General features: G+C 56.5%; 1 protein-coding gene across 1 annotated transcript in view; it reads right to left on the bottom strand.

The window, feature by feature from the left end:
* The window catches only part of CMIP (c-Maf inducing protein), a 241,356-nt gene that overhangs the window by 12,031 nt on the left and 209,739 nt on the right, over positions 1 to 19,586 (bottom strand). Inside the window, exons 10-14 of the mRNA XM_058528354.1 lie at positions 16,168 to 16,521; positions 5,232 to 5,297; positions 3,854 to 3,880; positions 3,501 to 3,549; positions 729 to 836 (exon numbers count right to left, since the gene is read on the bottom strand). Coding sequence (XP_058384337.1) covers positions 729 to 836; positions 3,501 to 3,549; positions 3,854 to 3,880; positions 5,232 to 5,297; positions 16,168 to 16,521 — 604 coding nt within the window. The remainder of the gene's footprint in view (positions 1 to 728; positions 837 to 3,500; positions 3,550 to 3,853; positions 3,881 to 5,231; positions 5,298 to 16,167; positions 16,522 to 19,586) is intronic.

Below are 19,586 nucleotides of genomic sequence, written 5' to 3'. Positions count from 1 at the left end.
TGGAAGAAGGGGCTGGCTCTGGACAGCACGGGTCTGGGTCAAGGGAGGGGCCTGGAGGCCCAAGGCCTGTGTGACCTCAGGCAAGCCACTGTACCTCTCTGGGCCTGTTTCAGCACAGGTGTAGTGAAGGGATAGGGTTGCCGTGAAGATTAAGAGATTGTGCACGTGAGGTGTGCCTGGCACAAAGAAGTACCAGAAGTCACCACGGGTGCAGGTACTGGTTTGACCTCAGATCCCTCATTTCCATGGTGGGATGATCATCCTGACCTTGGCTTCTCACTGCAAGGATTAGATGAGCTGGCAGGTCTGCAGTGCCTTCCAGAATCCCTGTGCATGTTAAGCACTCAGTCCCTTGGACTTAACACTGTTGCTATAGTCAACTGTGTGAGCTTGGGCAGTTAACGCCTCAGTCCTCAGCTGCCTTGTCTGTAAAATGGGGTAATAGTGTCACCTCCTCCCAGAGCAAGACTGAGCGAGAGCAGGAATTTCAAGCCCTTGGCTCAGCACCTGCTCAGGTAAAAAATGAGATAGTGACACCTGTGGTCATCATCATCGTCGCTACCTTCATCAGCATCATTAGCCTGGAAATTCCCGGGCTGGCCACGGCTGGCTCGGGCCGCTCTTCCCTGGGTCGGGAAAGGCAAAGCCAGTGTCGGGCCACAGCCCCGCTGAGGGGTCCCACACACCATGCTGAGGCCCGCGGCCCCGCTGGGGCCCACCCCACGCACCATGCTGGCGAACAGCTCCCCGTCGTCATCGCAGGCCACGCCTCCAGGGCTGTAGAGCTGGAACCAGCCGTCCTTGCCGGCCCGCACGCTCAGCAGGCACGAGTGGACCTGCCGCAGACAAGCACAACGGTCAGACCCTCGCAGACCTGGGGGGACGGCGCCCCGTATCTACATCTGCAACTGTTCAAGGCCGGACACGTCCTGCAGTAAAGACACCTGTTTCACCTTGTCTAGCCCGGCGACTCCCAGCCTTCTACTAAATTCCATGGAAGGCCTTTTGGGAAAAGCCGTGGTCTCCATAAACCAGGAGCTCCAGCCATCAGCCACCAGCTCCGCGGGTGAGGGCTGGGCCAGCTCGGTTGGTTGCCCTGAATAAAAGCACCCTGTGGCCCAGTCGGGGGTTGGGGGGCTCCAGGAAACGGCTCACACACAGCCAGCCCCCTTTTCTCCTATGCCTTTTTTTGGGGGCGGGTGGCATTTCTTTTTTCTCCCTTCTCTCCCTGCATCTCTAACCCCTCTCTTGTTCTCTGCCCCCCTTTCTCTCTGAACCTCCGCCCTGCTCTCTCTGGGTTTCTGCTCCCTCTGCTGCGGACCCTCACCCTCCAAGTGTCTGCTTTCCTCCCTCCTTGAGCTTCCTGTCTTCACCCTCACGGGCACTGTCCCCTCTCCAGGTGTCTGTCCCCTTTGCTGGGTCTCTGTTCGCTAAGCTTTCTCTTTCTGGGACCCTGCCCCCTGCTCTAGGTCTCCTCTGCACCTCTGAGTCTCTAAGCCTCTGCCTGAGGCTCTGTCCAGGGCGGGGGGCAGTTTCAGCGCCCAAAGCACAGCTCTCCTGTGGCGCTCAACTTCCTTCCCAGGCCCTGAGTGTCAGTGTGTGGGTGGGCGTGTGTGGGTGTGTGTGCAAACACGTGTGCGTGTCTGTGTTTGGGAGGAATTCCACATCCCCCCTGGCCTCTGCTGTGACTGCAGAGAAGGAGGAAGAGGGAGGGAGGGAGGGAGGAAGGGAGAAACACAGGCCTTTGTTTCTTATCCTCCTCCGTCCTCAGAAGACAGCGGAGAGAACGGCCTCACCATTTCCTTCAGGAGAGGACAATTTGCTGCCAAGAGTCACTTACTCACAGATACTCAATTGATCACGACCCACACACAAGGAAACAGAAAACAGAGGCGGTGGGGCTGGGATTTTCCCTCTGAGTTGGAAGAATATCAAATGTTAACTTATCTACTTCAAAGAAAAACAGAATCAAGAGTATGAAACTCTATTCAACAAATACAGCAAAAAATTTATAAAACTTTGGCTCCATTCAGGAGGGAGAAGGTGGGAGGGGAGAGAGAAGAAGAGCAAAGGAGAGAAAATCAGAGGCAGGCGCCGGCAGGTGGGGCTCCTCTAAGAGGGCTCCCCTCCCAGCATCTCCCCTCCCAGCCCCCTGCCTCACGGATGTGCCCCGGGCTCGGATGTTCCCCGGGCTCAGAAACCTCCCTCCCAGCACTTGGCTCTGAATCTCCGCGCTGGGGAGCAGCTGGTACCACTTTTATTCTTCAACTTCAAAGTTTGTGTTTGAAATAAAGGCTCACTTTCCAGGGGAATTCTGAGAATCTGTCTTCAGCACGGCAGGGACAGCTTAGGTTTAAGAACAATGGAGACCATCACTGGTACCTGACCGTTTAAAAGCTCCCTATCTACCATTTCTGCTTTTTCCCATCGCATCTGAGGATCGCTTTTGGAATCAGGGTTTAGAATCAGGGTGTTTTAGAACTAGATCCTTCTAGACTAGGTTTTACAGTGTGGCCTGAAGAGAACGTATTCTGGCTCCATCGAGAATGACCTGCTCCCTCCTCTGGCCATCCTCATCCTCCTGCTCCACTGGGGCTGCATGTGTCTGGGTCAGTTCCCACCTGGGAGCCAGATGCCCTCACTTCCTGGAATCTATGCACACGGAGAAGGGGGCTGTGAGCTCCTGCTCGTCTCTGCAGTCCCTCCTGGCCCAGTGAATGCTGCAGAGCTGGTTACTCACAGGCTAGGGAGCCAGACTCCCTGGGTTCAAATCCTGCCTCAGCCATGTACCACTTGTGTGACCTTGGGGATGTAACTCAACTTCAGTTTTCTCATCTCTAAGATGAGGGGAGTTCTGATGTAAAATGGGGATAATGATAGAACCGACTCAAAGCGTTGTGAGGACGGAACGTGCCTGACACAGGGCGAGCGCCTGATTAGGGCTGGTTGTTGCATCATATTGATGCAGTGGGAGGAGAATGCTCTGAGTCCTTGCTCCTATGCACAGACTCCGGGTGGAAGGCTGCCCTCTCCTGGAAGCCCAGCTTTCTGAGGGACAGAGTGGCCCCTCAGCGAGGCCCCTGGCCACCATGCCCGGGAAATGAAGCCCCGGCTCAGATCCCAACTCAGATTCCTTCCCTGCCTGCTGATTCACAGACCAGCAGGACCAGAGAGATCCAAACACTGCCTTGGATCTGGCTGGGAGCCCCCGTGCCAGCCGCCTCCAAAATCAAGGCCTGTGATCCGAGGAGAAACCGCCAGCTGGGGGGAAACCACCTCTGGTTAGCCCAGGTTTACAGTAAAACGCTGACATCACGGGCGGCTCAGACACTCAGGGTGGGGGCTGCGCTTATGCACAAGGCAAGAAGCCTTTGTAAACTGTTCCGAACACCCGTGGGTGACAAGGAGGCCCTGACAGGGCCGCAGAAGGCTCAAGAGGCCTGCACGCGTCCTGCTGCAGCCCCGACAGCGTGCCTGCAAGGGAGCAAGGCAGGCCTCACCTCTTGTCGTGGGTCTTCAGCGAACCTCTGAATCACGTACTTCAGTTCCCTGAAAGAGAGGGGCGGGAGCAGAGTCATTCCTGGGGTCCTGGCTGGGGTGGACCAGGACGGGGTGGGGGTGGGGGCTGAGGAGGGGCCAGCACGGGGCGGGGGAGCTGGCGGGATCAGGAAAGGCCTGGACGGGCTTGGACACGTGTCACAGCAGAACTTCCAAGAGGCGAGGCGCCATCGTTGCCTCCTAGAATGCACGTGACAGAGACCGGCGGAAGGAGGGCTGGCCGCTGGGGGCTGACCTCAGCACAGAGGACGCTCGTACTGGAAGAAGGGAACGAGGGCGCTGCCCAGATACTTACTTGGTGAACTTCTCGTGTGCGAGCGCTCTGTAACAAAAGCAAAGGGAGAGGGAGGTTAGCAGGGCGCCTTCGAAACAGCATCATGATCCCAAGATCCTCCTCGGGGACCGCTAGGCTTATGTCTGATTCGGAGAATGAAGAGGAAGCTGACAATGGAACACTGACATTTTGTCCCTACTCGAAACCGCAAGACAGAGGCCTCCTTTGATGAGGCGACAGATCACAGTAATGTGAACAGACTGAGCCCCCCAGTCCCCAAACCGCCCCCAGGCCCCTCACCTGTAAACAGGAGTGGCACTAACTGGGGTGCGTGTGAGCGTGTGCCCGCGTGTGGGCACCAGGGACCCAGGTGTGTTTTTTAATTGTTCCACAATTAAGGTGTGGCTGTGCTAATTACCACCGTACATCAGAGTGGCAATGAGGGACCATTCTCCAAGCGCATTGCGTCATGGGTCCACTGTCAAGTGTGTCCCCGGGGCTGCGGGGACAGCGGCTGCAGCCAATGATGCCACTGCTCTTCGGAGACGCAGTGGCTCTCCGGAGTCGGATTTCTCCAGTCTCGAGTCCTGGGGGCCCCAGGGACCCGCCAGGCCAGCAAATGGGGCAATTACTGACTGTAATGTCCCCCTCGGAGAGCTGCATTTCATAAACACAGGCTCGTTAATGGGCTCCTGAGAGAGACCCCCGCTGCCTCCAGAGGCCCAGCTCCTTCACATCTATCAAAACAGCGACCTGGAGGCATTTTAGAGCCTGCTTATTTAGACGAAGCCTTCTCCTCAGGCCATTATTCACCAGTTTCTCCCTATTTCCCTGTGATAAATTCAATACTGGGATAAGAGCTGGCAAGAAAGAGAGGGAGGGTCCATATCTGGCCCAATTCACTGTGGAGCAGGAGCTAATATCGTAATGGCATAATGGGCGTCATAAGAGAGATTTCAGCATATTGCTGTGCAGCATAGAGAGCAATTCCACGTGCATTATCTTCTGATTTGTACGGTGGCCCCCGGGAGAGGAGGAGGAGACAGGAGAGGGAAGCAGTACTAATCCTCCCATCTGACGCATAATAAAAACTGCCAACTCCTGAGTGAAGGCACGGGCTGGGGTGGGGTGGGGTGCGGTGGGGGCTCCGTTTGCATTCTTAGCTCAGTGAATCCTTCCAACAATGCAGTGAGGTGATTTTCCCACTTTTCAGAGGGCAGTGCCTCCCTGGGGTTCCCACACCTAAGAACCAACAACTCCATCTCCCTCAGTCATCTGCAGTGTTCCCAGGGTGACTCGGTGTGTCCCGGGACATGACTGGCCCCCGAGCTAAAGCCTTGGTGGACAACTGAGGTTCTCCTCACAGGTCGAGGGTTCCAGAGACATGTGTGGCACTTACTCTTTGGGGAATGGAATGGGTTGAAGCAAGCTGGCCAGAGACGGTCTCCAGTCATCGTAGTCCGACCTAGAAGGAGAAGGGGCAATAGTCAGGCTTGATCTGGACCAGGAGACGTTTCCAGTTTCTGGCACTCTGTCGTGGATGGGCCAAGAGGCTGGCAGAGACTCACGTGGCACCAACTCTGCTCCAGTCACGGGGCAGCTGGGAGGACAAGCAGCCAGTGTCCACAGCGTGGCCAAAAGGCCTGACAGAACCTGTCCAGAGACTTCCTTAATGGCAGCCAAAGGGGCTAGCCGCCCAGTTCCCGGGATTTCATCCCTCCTCACCTCTGAACCCAGGCTATGGATCGCTGTTCCTTCCATTTTTTGAACTATCGGGGTGTTACGGGCTGAGCTGTCCCCCCAACAATTCATATGTTGAAGAACTAACCCCCAGCACCTCAGAATGTGACTATATTTGGAAACAGGTCTTTAAAGAGGTAATTAAGGTAAAATGAAGTCATCTGGATGGGCCCTAATCCCATATGATTGGTGTCCTTATAGGAAGAGGAGATTAGGACACAGCCACGCACGGAGGGACGACCACGTGAGGACACAGGGAGAAGACGGCCGTCTACACGCCAAGGAGAGAGGCCTCAGGATAAACAAGCCCTGCGTGCACCTTGATTTCAGAGTTCCAGCCTCCAGAACTGTGAGACAGTACATTTGTATTGTTTAAGCACCAGTCTGTAACTCTGTTATGGCAGCCCAAGCTGACCAATGCAGGGGGCTCAGGCTGGGAATACAAAGCCATTCTCAGGCTGGCCCCGTGGCTTAGCAGTTAAGTGGGTGCGCTCCGCTGCTGGCGGCCCAGGTTTGGATCCCGGGCGCGCAGCGACGCACCGCTTCTCCGGCCACGCTGAGGCTGCGTCCCACATGGAGCAACTGGAAGGATGTGCAACTATGACGTACAACTATCTACTGGGGCTTTGGGGCAAAAAAAAAGGAGGAGGATTGGCAATAGATGTTAGCTCAGGGCCAGTCTTCCTCAGCAAAAAGAGGAGGATTAGCATGGATGTTAGCTCAGGGCTGATCTTCCTCACAAAAAAAAAAAAAAACCAAAAAACAAAGCCATTCTTATCTTTGATTGACCAGAACTGAATGGCACAGTTATAGACTGATTCATAAAAAATAAAAATTATATCTGTTTATTTGTAGTTTGGGTCAACCCTCATGATTTATCGGATACTTTTATTCTTGTGTCTAGACAATAGCCTTTTTTTCCCACAGTTACTGCTAATGACAGTAATAACAATGGTGATAATAACAAAAAAGAAAACATAACAGCAGCTATGACGTCAACACGTTGTCTGTGCACCGCATGGTACCAAGTTACCTCTGCTCACGTGCCCTCCACAGTGAAGTAACAATGACGCCTCCCTGAACAGACGAGAAAACCAAGGGTCCAAGGAGTTTACTGTTCAAGCTGACACAGCTGTGTCCGATGAGAACTCAGACCCAGGCTTGTCTGATGCTGGACCCTTGGCTCTCGCCCACCCTGACAGACCGAGGCTGAGGTCTTAGGTGAGACCAGGCACCAGAGGGTCACGCCTGGCCGGCCCAGGGAGCCGAGGATGTGACAACAGGAACAACATCAGCACGATGGCTGCAATTTGCTGAGCACCCACTGTGTGTTGGGACCTGCTAGGCCGTGGAATTGGCCCCACAACGGACACGAGTCCATACTACAGCAAGGAGTCGTTAAATAACCAGCTGAGGTGACCACAGAGCTGTGTGGCCGAGAGAGGTCACCAGAAGGGGCACAGCAGCTTCTCGAGGCCGCTGTGGAGTCAGCAGGGCAGCTTCCCCCTCCCGCCAGCACAGCTTCCTAAAGAAGCAGCTTTTTCTGCCAACTCCCCGGTAAGAAGCCAGGAGGGTGTGGAGAAGGGGGAAGGGCGTGTGGGGCCTCAGCGCCTCGGCCTGAGGACAGACAGGCCTCCACCAGGCCCCGGAGCACCCACATCGCCCCCGTTAATACTCACAAATGCCCAGCGAGGCCCAAGTTACGACAGCCCCATTTTGCAGGGGAGGAGAACTAAGGCTCAGAGATGTGTTGTGATTCACACAGGTTGTCAACTGGTTGTTGGGGTTCGACCTCATGGGCCTCTGAGGCGTGACCCCTGCCCCCCAACCCAGTGCCTACACTGACTGCGCTTATAACCAGCCCCTCAACTTGGGGTCCCTGATCTCTCTGGGTTTGGGGACTTTGCTGAAAAGCATACCCAGAGGTAGCCAGTCCTCACCAACTGTCCCAGGCCAAGCCTGGCACTTCTGAGATCCTAGAGCTTAAACCCAGGCACCAGAGTGAGAGGGGCTGCTGGAGCAGGCCCCGCCCAAGCTGCTAACTGTCCCAGGAGCTCTGGCGCACACACACCCTGACCATAGCAGCCCCAGGAGGGGCCGTGTCTTGTCTCTGCATACCCCATGTTGGGCACTGGGCCTGGCAGATGGCGGGCGCTTGGGAGAGACTGTTGATATGAGGACCCAGAGCACACGCAGCCGGGTTCCAGGGTTCATTCTCAAGTGACAGGGACACTGACAAATGTCTGTTCCATGGAACAGCACACGTCCCCACACGCACGCTCAAGTGGGTGGCCTGCCTGGGGCAGGAGGCTGGAGTCTGGTATGAGGGGGTACCCGAACCCTTCATCCAATGGTCAGTGTTGGAGGGGAGGATGCTGCAGTAAGACCTCCACTGACACCTGGCACTGCCCACCAGAGGGGCCTGGGCAGAGGGATGGCCCCAGATCCCAGGCCTGATTCTTGGTCCTGTGGCCCTGGGACTCCTTTATGTTTAGAACTCAGTGTTTCTCAACCTTCTTTTCATCATCTAACCCCACCTCCAGCCCAAGGATCTTTCTTGACATTTTTTTTCTTTTTGCTGAGGAAGATTTGCTCTGAGCTCACATCCGCTGCCAATCTCCCTCTTTTTGTATGTGAGCCACCGCCACAGCATGGCCACTGACAGATGAGTGGTATAGGTCTGCGCTTGGGAACCGATCCTGGGCCACCAAAGTGGAGTGTGCCAAACTTAACCACTAGGCCACTGAGGCCGGCCCTCTCGACATTTTTTCCTGACTATTCTCCCGATAGAATGTCTATCTATTTACGTGCTGTATGTCTAGCTGCGCTTTATACCAAAAAAGAGTAAGATCGTTTCACCCCCAGCAATGTTCGCCCCCCACCAACAATGCACCATTTAGATAATCTCTAGCTGAGAGCTCTCCAGTCCCGCCTTCCTCCAAATCAACGCACGACAAAGGGGCAGCCCAGAATCCTGCTCCACCCTGGAAGGTTCTGAGGAAAGACTCCCACGCTGGACACACAGAGCATCCCCAGGAAAGCCTGTGCCTCGGATGAGTTCTAACGGTGCTACGGGGGAGGTTCACCAGGTATTTACGAGGCCAGGCACCGGGCACGAACCTGCGCACTTAATCCTCAGAACAGCAGCTGGAGGAGGGAGAGGGGACACACCTGCTTCACACGTGAGGGAGGTGAGTTCAGGCAGCGAGGAGGTGCGGATCGTGGGTTCAGAGCCAGGTCCTCGGACTCCAGTTCCCGAGGCTGGGCACGTGCCCTGTGCCACCCGTGGATGGCTGGGTGCAGGGAGCACGTCAGGACGTGTAGACCCCTTCCGACCCCACACCTCTGTGCCTCTTTCTGGCGGCGGGTCATCTATTTTTGCGGCCAGCTTGTCTTCCCTCTAAATGGCTCCTCTCTATCCCCCCACCCGTCACTGACTCTGAGTCATGGTTTCCAGAAAATCTACAAGTAATAAGAGCAAACATCGTGGACAGTACTTGTTGAGAGCCGGGGGCTCTTCCAAGTACACACATGGATCAGCCCACGTGGTCCTCCTGGGAACCTGGGGAGAGCGATGCACTTGCCATCCCCATCAGCAGGCAAGAAAACAGTCGCGGTGAGGATACGTGCTGGCCCAAGGCCACAGCTGGGGAGAGCTGGGGCGTGACCCAGGAGCCTGTCTCTGCTGCTACCCACTGAACAACACGACATGCATGAAGACGGTAGCCCAGCTCCACCTGCAGAGGAAGCCCATTTCTGTTAATCATAAAGGGCACTTACTAGTTTTTCTTTAAAAAAATAAAATATGTTTTATGTAGAAATGTCACTAAATACAGAAAACTTGAAGGAGACTTTCAATCGCCCATAGTCTGAGTGGGTGTCAGAGGCTGTGGAGCTGGGGCTGCGCCCCATGCGGCTGTGGCCTTACGAGCAGGCACAGGCTGGGCAGCGGCCCGGCCCGGCCCAGGGTCACTCCTGAACGCAAGGGGACGTCAACAAGCCTGTTTCACGGAACAGCACGGGCAGTAAGCTCAGTGGGAGGCTGAGGTCAGGGCAGGGGTCAGGCTGGAAGCCCTCTTCCTTCTGTGGCTCCTGAGCCTGGAGCTCGGCCTCCTGTCGGCTCCATCGTGGCAGCTCACAGGACCAAGCGAGGGGACGTGGGGGCGAAGAAAGAGGAAGAGGGCAGACAGACTTCCTTCCTCGCCTTGGTCCAGCCAGCTCCAAGTCTGCGGCTGGCTCCTAGCCCCAATCCAAACGCCTGGGGGTGCGACGCAGGTGTGCTGGCCAGAGGCTGGGAGGCTAGGTGCCTGGGGCTGGCCTGCCAAGCGAGGGGCGCAGGACCCCTGCGGCCAGCAGAGCACCTGCCATGAGCATCCAAAGAGCAGCGCCCACCTCAGGGTTGGAGCAGGCAGGCTGTTGTCCCGGGGGGCTGCCTCCCGCTAGCAGGCCATTCTCTCCCACCAGGCCTGGCCTGGGATGGATGGGAGAGAGCAGGCCAGGCTCAGAGAGGCCTGACTGCCCACCTCCAGGAAGGAGGAAAGAAGCCAGGCCTTCCCTGGGCTCAGGGAGGGCAGACGAGGTGCCTTAAGAGTCCCCAGGGCTTCAAGTGTTAGGCACTCAAACATTTCATCCTCATGTTAATGGGGCCAGGCTGGCCCTAGAACCCCCATTTACAGATGAGAAACGGAAGCCCAGAGAGGTCTGGACACCAAAGGTCGCAGAGCTAATGAGGGGAGAAGCTGGACGGGAACGAGGCCTTGCACACGCAGCCCAGGTCTCTGCCTCACGCTGCACTCCAGGAGCAGTTTACAGCCCAGAGGGCTGAGGACTGCTTTCTCCTGCCGGGGTGGGGGTAACACCAGGGACAAGCTGGGCAGACGAGGGGTGGGTGTGGGGCAGTTCCGGGGACGTGGGCAGCCGCCTTGGCCCGGCAGAGACGCATGCACACCTGGTGGAACTGCAACCCAACTCGACAAGTGCTGCCTAAACCCAAGCTCGGAGCTGTCTGCGGACAAGATGCTTCCTCCCAGCCACACCATTTCCTCCCCATTCATGGAATCTTCTGCACCTGCAGGGAGAACGCTGCCCTGCCCGGCGGAACAGCAGCTGACGCACCGGCCGGAGGGCAGCAGGGCCCCGAGAGCCTCTGAGAAGCCAGAAGTCCCCAGCACCCGGGCCTGGGTCAGGCAGGCCTTGCCCCAATGGCTGCATGCACGTGACAGTGTCCAACCTGAAGCCCAGCTCTCTCGGGGCCACAGCCCAGAAAACACGGTGTGGTGGTGGCTCCTGGCAGTGTGGGGAGCAGGGGGGAGCTGAGGGCGAAGTGAGGCCTGGGAGACCAGTTGGAAATCCATTGGTCTTTCTAGAACACCAGGAGCGAGGCGCCTAATGCTGGCCTCGATGCTCAGAAAGGCCCAGGGTGCAAGACGGACATGTTGGGGACACATTTCATTCCGCTTCGCTCCTGCCATGCACACACATTTAGAAATATCTGCTCCCTCTTTTAATTCCTGGCCCAGGTAAGAAGCAAGTGGCCGTTATCTCTGAAGGTAGGGACTTGGGCAAATCCCTTCCCTCTCCCTACCTGCCCCCTCACCCCACCAAGGACCTTCCAGGGCTGCAGAGCAGATCCGCTGGCCTCAGATGCCCCAGGGAGCTTCGAGTTCCTACAGAGTGGCCTCGTGCCCCAGGAACTGGCATTTGATCTATCGACCCATTCATCCTTCCAGATACACACAAATACACGTACATATATGTATCTCTGCTGCTCTGCCAGCCATCATCTAGAACCCTTGCCAGAAGCCCACGGCAGAGATGCTAACGATGGAGCTAAGAGCACCTGTCCTTGTCCCCAGCCTGTGGGGCGCCAGGTGCGAGGATGAGCACTCGGCACACACCGATTCATTTAATTCTCACGGCAGCCCTGAGAACCAAAATGCATTGACGGGGATCATTACCCTTATTTCACAGCTGGGAAGCCAAGGCTTGGAGAGGTGGAGTCATTGTCCAAAATCGTACAATCACTTAAATGCTGGGGATGGAGTTTGGACCCAAGTCTGGCTGACTCTCAAGCCAGTGCCCAAGGAGGTGGTCCTTCCACCCACTCTGCCTCAGGCACCCAGCTCCCGACCTGGTGTCCCACTGGGAAGACAGTGGCCAGCGCAGGGTGAGGAACAGAGAATGCTGACCGGGGTCCAGTCCGTCCTCCCCCAAGCTGCATCAGACCCTGCAGCAATGCTCACGGACGCCACCATCACTTCCAACTTCCCTCTCTCTCTCTCCATCTGCTGGAGGCAACTTCAGCCATTCCTCGTAGGACAGGGTTTCCCAGCCCTGAACACCTCCCTTCCCTGCACTGAACTCCTGGTGTTTCTTCTCAGCGAGCTGCAGCATCTGTCTGGGGCAGTTCTTCACCGAACAGGACTGTCCTGGTCGATGCACGACGTTTCCCGTGTCCCCTTCTGGCACCTGCCTTCTACGTTCTAGTTACGCTTCCCAGCCATTAGGACAACCCCAAGTCAGTCTGCATTTTCCCTAAAGGCCCCTGGAGGTGGGGTGTCCTCCAGCTGACCTCCAGCCCATCAAGGCCTCTTTGAAAATCCAGGTGTTTCCAAAACTAACGTAGCCAGATGCGAGCTGATCAGAAAAGAGTAGATGTGCCCACCTCTCCTTCATGAGCTGCTTTTCTCTTCCTGGATAGAAGAGTGTCCCCTCACCTGTGGCGGCACGAGCGCCAGCAGCTTCCCCTACATCATCCCACTGGGTGGGCAATGTCACTGCTTTTAGCATTTGGCGCTACTCAGATTCACAGGGACTGAGAGCAGGGGATCAGTTGGGACCCCTGGCATTTCACGCAGAGCCTGGCCCAGCCTGGGTGTGCAGTAAACGTCTGATAACAGGATGCATGAACAGATGGATGAATAAGTGCGTGAACCACACACTGGTGCCCAGCAGGGCAAGAGCTGGACTGAAACCACCACAGACCCAAACCTGCTCTATCTGCCTCCTGAGTCCACGTTCTTCCCCTCGAACCACCAGCCTGGGCCCCACAGGGTGATGTTCTCAGCATCAACCTTCACCTTCACCTGTGTTGGGAATAGCTTTCCTTTTCTAGGGTGTCCAGGGAGTTTTTTGTGGCTTATATTACTTTTCAAAGCTGTCAAATTCTAATGATGAGCAGGCCTTCCTGTGGGAACATGACTAGTCAGGGGCTGTCCCTTTCAGGGCACCCGGCCATGGGGTGGGCCGTGTTTCCTACTCTTGCTGGGACCAGCACCACCCGCTCTGGGGGACGGGGTTGCCCAAGCTGCGCCAGGCTCCAAGTGCGGCTTCCTTGGCCCCCTAATGCCCTCGTAAGACCCTCAATTCAAATTAGATCCTCTGCTCGTTCATGGGTTACACATAACTCTCATTTGAGGAGCTATCTCATTGACAACAGCAGTCCACTGTTGTCAAGAACCAGTGCTGGGCCAGCACTGGAAAGGTCCTACATTTTCACAACTGCCCTCTGAGGAAGACTCATTTTACAGACAGGAAAACCAAGGCACCGAGAAGTCACGAACGCCGCCCTTGGTTACGCAGCAGATTAAGTCACGTGGCTGCATTTCCTCAATTCTCAGATTGCACGCTTCTTGCCATCTGAGTGTGTTTATTTCCTCTCAAAGTGCTGTTATTAAATCAATGATGCATCTTATTCTCAATGGTATCTTAAAACAGAGGAAAGAGTTGTAATCAGAAAGTGTGACTCCCATTTGCCCAGTGTCTACACCTGCAAGGTGTCTGCTCTGTGCTGGAGCCCAGAGCCAAGCCCTCCGTCTCACCCCAGCGCCTGAGGGCAGCTATGACTCAGAGAGGACAGGAACGCACCCAAGGTCACACACTAATACTGGCATCTGTGGCCTTTGAACCAGCACTGTCTGGCTCGGAATCTGTGCTTCTTCCAACGGACCATACTTTGGGGCACTCTGAGCTGCTGGGCCAACATGTCTGAGGCCCCCAGTGGGCCGGTGACCCACGCAGCCAGCAGAGTTAGAGAAGGAAGTTGCTAGGAAAAGAAGTTATCAGGCCCAAATCATGTTCTGAGCTCCCTCAAGATAAAAGAGGCTTCCAGAAGTATAAATCCTGCTTCGTGGAGCCCTCGGGGTGGGCTGTGAGCTACTGCTCTGAGCAGCGGTCAGGAACGCCTCTGCTTCCCAGCAGGCAGCCCCTGCCCGGGCCCCTGACCCCCGCCCAGGCCCTGGCAGCTGGGTGATGCGGGCAGGCAGGAGATCAGGAAGAACAGAGTCCTCATTCATGAATGTGTTTATGAAGAAGGAAAAAAAACGTGTGTCAACTGCATGATGAAACGCAAACCCTTAGTGCTTCATGAGAAACACGGGTCGGGGCCAAGCCGGCAGAAGTCCTGGGAGTTCCAGGTGTTCGCAGAAAACAGCGCAGTCAGGGCCGCCTCTGGCCTGGCAGGCACTGCCTCAACCAGGGCAAGGAGGAGGCGGGGGCCAGGGCTGACCCATACCTTGGGGGCCGACTGCCACTGCTGGGAGAAAGTAGGGAGCCCCCTGCCTTGAGGAAACTGAGACATGTTCTCAGAGACGCTCTCTGAGCAGAATCTAGAATTTCCTTTGACTGGTAGGGGGCTGGGGGGAAGGCTGCTAAATGCGGTTGTGCCCTCAGCTGGCCTCTGCTGCAGAACCAGGGGCAAGGCTGGAACTGACCCCCGGGAGGCCTCACCCTCTCCCTGCTGGGGCCAAAGCAAGGGCCGAGGAAGGTGCCTGGGGCTGCTGCATCCAGAGTCTCCTTTCAAACCGCGAGAAGCCACTGTGTAACGGGTGTGTGAGGGGTGTGCATGTGTTCACCTTCATAGACACAACAGGCCTTGCTCTTAGAGCATGGGAGGCCCCCTAGACAGCCCCCAGCCCAATTCGCCATCCCGCCAGGCAGCCAGCAGTTCGCCTCTCCCCCTGCAGACCCTAAGGGCACTCTGGGAGCACCAAGCTCATGAGTGAGGCAGAACGGACGCAGCACAGCCTCAGAGATGCGCTGACACTGACGAGCACCCCAGGAGCCAGGCCTCCCCCCAGCTCCGGGGGCCCTGGTGCCCCGCCTTCAGATAGGCACCATGCATCAGTTAGACATGACCTGGCCGTCATACTTCCAGTCCCTCTGAAAAGCCCACCACCACCAGCGACTGCACTTGGCAATGCCCCCGTCTGGCCTCCGTCCTGAGAGCGGAGGCAGAGCTCTGTTCTGAAGGACGGGGCTCACGGGAGAAAGGGGGAGGCATCTGCTGGGTTCTCCAGACCAGGCTGGCCCAGGGAAGTGCAGAGCTCAGCGCAGGGCAGAAGGGAGCCGCCAACGAGGTCCCGGGACCCAGGGCTCCAGGAACCAGAGCACGTGAATTACAGATGGTACAAATGTAAACGGCGGAGCGGGAAAGACTCCTGGGGGTCAAAAATGAAGATGCTCCCATTCTAGAGTCACACAACCGAGGCTCAGGGAGCGGCAGGGACTGGCCTGAAGCGCCAGCCCAGAAGCGGCACCACTTAGAGCAGACCCGGTCTCATCTCCCGGCTTCTTCTGGAGTTCTCCTCACCAGCCAGGCCTGCAGAGCCGATCCTGCACACCACTCCCTCCCTGCCCATAGGAGAGCTCACGAGGAGGAGGCGGGGCCTGGGCCTCGCCACAGTCCCCGTGGGCCCTTTACAGAAGACTCCTACGCACACACACAACACAAATGCACACACACCACCACACAGACACCCAGGCACACGGGCCCAAACATGCACAGCCACACACGCACAAAATAAAACACACATCTGCATACAGACACCCACACCAAGCACACCCAGCATGCACGGATCACACAACACAAAAACACACTCACACACTGGCTCATGGGCATACTTGCACACATATGCAGAGAAACACGCAGACACTCCAACTCTTGTGCACAACGCTCATACCCATACACGTGCACTCTTAGCCACTCATGCACAAAAGCAGCACAAGTGCCCAGACACACCCACACTTGTGCACTTACACACACACACACTCAGGCAACCACACGTGCTGTCAAGCCACACACACCCAAAGCCACTTATACAAAGACACTCACAAACTCAGAATGAGCCCACACCCTGCACAACGTGCAGAGGGTCACACGCTCATAGACGCAATCAGGCACCTGTGTGCTCACGCGCACCCTGGCAGGTGTAGGCAGACAGTCACACACACATGCTCAAACTCATGCACACATGCATGCTTTTGCATATACCTACACGTGTGCCCAGACACTCAAGCATACATGTACACACACAGACCCACGTGTCCCACACATGTACATACACACTCACGTACTCAGCATTTGTTCACAGACGTATACACCCAAAACATGTGCCCTCATACCCTGCATCTGCATTCTGTGTATTCACACTCATGCTTATGCACACCCACCTCAAGTGTGCACACTCACGCACGTTCGCACACACACACACACACACTCAGAATGCCTCGAACCAGTGAACATGGCCCCACCCAGCTGCAAAGCCAGGTCCCCTCCCCCACCCCGCTGGTGCCCGGTGCGCAGAGGGCACACTCACAGCAGCTTAAGGATTTCCACGTAGCAGCCGAGTGTGCGGTCGGCCTGGGGGCCCAGCTCGATGCTCATGGTGCTGCAGGCAGGGCTGACCATGAGGCAGTCGATGAGGTTGGGCTCGCTGTCGTTGCCCGCGCTGGCCGTCAGCGCCGGCTTGGCAGTGCTGGTGTGCTCCACCTCCACGTGGATCTCGCTGGAGGCCACGACCACCGACTTGAGCCGCGCCTCGGACAGCGTGGCTTCCTGAGACACCAGATCCGGGCTGGGGTGCAGAAGGCGCAGAGGTAAGGTGGGCTTCCGGTCGCAGGGCTGCTGGCAGCCGTTCCGGATCTCCTTCAGGCTGGGGGAGTTGTCGCGGCTGGGGAGAGGCAGAAGAGGGCACGTGAGTAAAGGTGGCCGCACTCAGCCCCGAGGAGTCCTAAAAGCTGCAAGCCACCATCTAGCAGGTGCTTCCGACGCAACGGGCTCCACGGTGCTAACCGCCTCCCTGAACCCCACGGCAGTGCCAGGAGCCAGTGGTAGCACATCCCACCCTACAAGGGGGGAAACTGAGGCTTGGTCTGGATAAGTGGCTTCCCAAGGTCTCAAGATGGCATCCAAACCCAGGCTGCCTGTCGCTAAAGCACACGCTGTAGCCCGCACGCACAGTAGCGCTCTACACGCATTTGTTGAACGAATGAGTGAATGTTCATCTCTACAGGAACCTCCACCGGTGCCTTCCTCGGCCACCTTCCTGACACCCACGAGACCTATGAAGCGATTCTGCTTCTTATTGCTTCCTGTAGTCTAACCACCTCCCCCACGAACGCTGATGCCATCATGTCCTCCAGGACAAGGCCCATGCCCCACCTGTACTGCCCCCTCCCCAGCCAGGTGAGAACGCTCAGCGTCCACTCTACCTGAGAACCCACTTCAAGGGGATCCTAAACCCCGGGATTCTAGTCCCCTAGAGCCTCAGTCCCTCCTGTCCACAGCACCCCCAGTGTCTTCGCTAACCCTCAGTGACAGCCTCATCGCCAACAGCCTGGAGGAACTATGCTCGTGCAGGGCGTTAACAGGTGTTAACTGAGGAAAGGGCTCTACGGCATCACTGATGCCACATTTGTTTGGGAAATGCTGAGCCAAATATAATGAGATCAGGCCTCTTTACAGCAGGACTTGTCAGTGCCTTGAGGCTGGTTAAAGCACCTCCTCTCACTGAGGGCTTCCAAACTTCACAGGAGATGGGAGGCATATCATAATGAAGGTAAGTCCAGCAATGGTTTCCTTTGTTGGTACCCCAGGCCCTGCAGACCTGAAGAAAGACACTCCCAAAGGTCAAATGACCTACCCCGGATTACATGGCTCTACTCACAGAGGTCACATGACCTACCCTTGCTCACAGGGCTCCTAAGTGGAGAGGGCTGGGATTTGAAACCACGTCTCTGACTGCAAAGCCCGGGCTCCTCATACTACGGTGGCTTCCAAGATCCCAGACAATCCCATACAGGTCTTCCTCCTCCAGGAAGTCTTCCCTGACTTCTTCCACCCACCGCCCTCTCCCCTCCTGCCCCTGAAGCAGAGTTTTCCACCCCTGGCTGGATACCAGTGTTCCCTGGCGCACTTCTAGACATCCTGAAGCCCAATTAGATAGGAGTCTCTGACGCGAAGTCTGGATACTAGTAACTTCTAGGGCCCCCTGTGGGCGCAGTCAAGACTGAGCTCAGGGCACAACAGCACGATCACAAAAGCTGCTGGTCCAGTCTCTCCCTAAATGTGCCACATGAGTGTGCCCTGTGCTTCCAGAGACGCATGTGCTCCTTATGCACAAGGACTGGGCCGAGTGCAGAACTTGGACCCAACACACATGGAGGGCCTGAATTTATCCAGCACGTGCCACGAGCCAGGCCTGAGCTGAGCCCACCAACGGTATTTAATAAATACACTTTAAACTTCGCTGTGGAAAAACAAAGGCCATCGGCTGAAGTCCGAGAATTCTACGGTTGATGGAAAATTGTGTGTGGTCCGTGGGGGAGGGCGGTGTAACCATCTCCATGGGTTCAGAGCTAATTTGCTACCAAATGCTCAACACTCCATTTCCCTTTGTTTGCCTCTGCTGGGATTTAGGAGCGGATTTTCAAGGCTGTTTGGCTCAGATCGGGTGATTTTCCAGCGACTACGCTAACCTGGGTCAAGCTGTCTGTTCTTTCGCGTGTGAGTACATCCTGTACCCACTGAGAGCACTGAGGATGGGCCCGGGGGACATCACGGCGCTTTATCTTCCAGGGACTGACCAGCGGGTGGGATGGACCTGAGCCCAGGAAAGGTCACGGCAGCTTCACAGCCCGGGAGGTGATTTCCTGGACGGACTAATGGCATCATCTGAAACCCAGGCTATGGTGTGCTCCCAGGGGGCTGGCCGGTTCTGCTGGAAGTTGGGGCAGCCTGTGCAGGAGGCAGCAGGACCTGCCTCGCCCGCCCCACGCCTCCACCCTGGGCACCTGGCCGTAAATGCCGTCTCACGGGGGCCCCCCACGGTCACGCTTGCCCCCCAAGTCCATCCTCCATGCAGCAGCGGCTGGAGGGGAATTTGGAAACTGACATCTCAGCGAGTTCCTTCTCTACTTAAAATCCATCAGTGACTTCAGTGCTCAGAGTAAAAACTCCACAACTGAAACACAGGTACATCTGTGCCCCTCAAGGTGTGGTCCCTAACCAGCAGTCTGGGCCTCGCTGGGAGTGTTAGACAGTGAGGGTCAGGCCCCGGCCCAGACCTGCTGCGCCCGCACTTTAACAGGACCCCCAGGAGCTGCTCGGCACGGGAGGCTTGAGAAGCTCAGCTGGACACGCTCTCCATGGCCTGGCCAGCCCTCCTCTCCAATTGCGTCTTTTGCTTCTCAGTGTCCTTCATCTGCCCCCTGCAGTGGCCTTTTAGCGTGGGTCTGACCACCTGTGGAGTTTGCCAAGAATGCGGATTCCGGGCCCCCTGCCAAAATTGCTGTGCCCGGAATCTGCATTTTAAAGCAGCAGCCCAGGGGACTCTGCAGCAGGTGTTGAAGGACCATAATGGAAAAACGTGACAACAGCAGTTCCGTCTGCACGGCCAGGCCTTGCCCCCGCTGTTCTCTCCGTCTGGATCACCTTGTCCTGCCTCTCGCCTGGCTGACAGCCAGGAGGTCTCAACTTAAATGTCACCTCCCTGAAGGACCCCTCCTCACCTCCCCCTAGAGCAGGGGCTCTCAACTGTGGCCACACACTCAGCTTGCCTGGAGAGTTAAAAAAACCAACGCCAGGGCCATCCCAATTAAATCAAGACTGCAGAGGGCGGGGCCTTCTATTTCCTTCTGTAAGCCCTAACCAGCGGTGTGCTGGTAAATGTCTAACATCCAACTCTCCAGAAAAAAAGGAGCCCTGATTTGTAGTGTTGGCCAATTTCCTGGGTCT

This window comes from Diceros bicornis, chromosome 32 (genome assembly GCF_020826845.1).
Source record: "Diceros bicornis minor isolate mBicDic1 chromosome 32, mDicBic1.mat.cur, whole genome shotgun sequence".
Lineage (NCBI taxonomy): Eukaryota > Metazoa > Chordata > Mammalia > Perissodactyla > Rhinocerotidae > Diceros > Diceros bicornis.
Note: the sequence above shows the minus strand (reverse complement) of the source record. Positions and strands in the feature narration are given on the sequence as shown.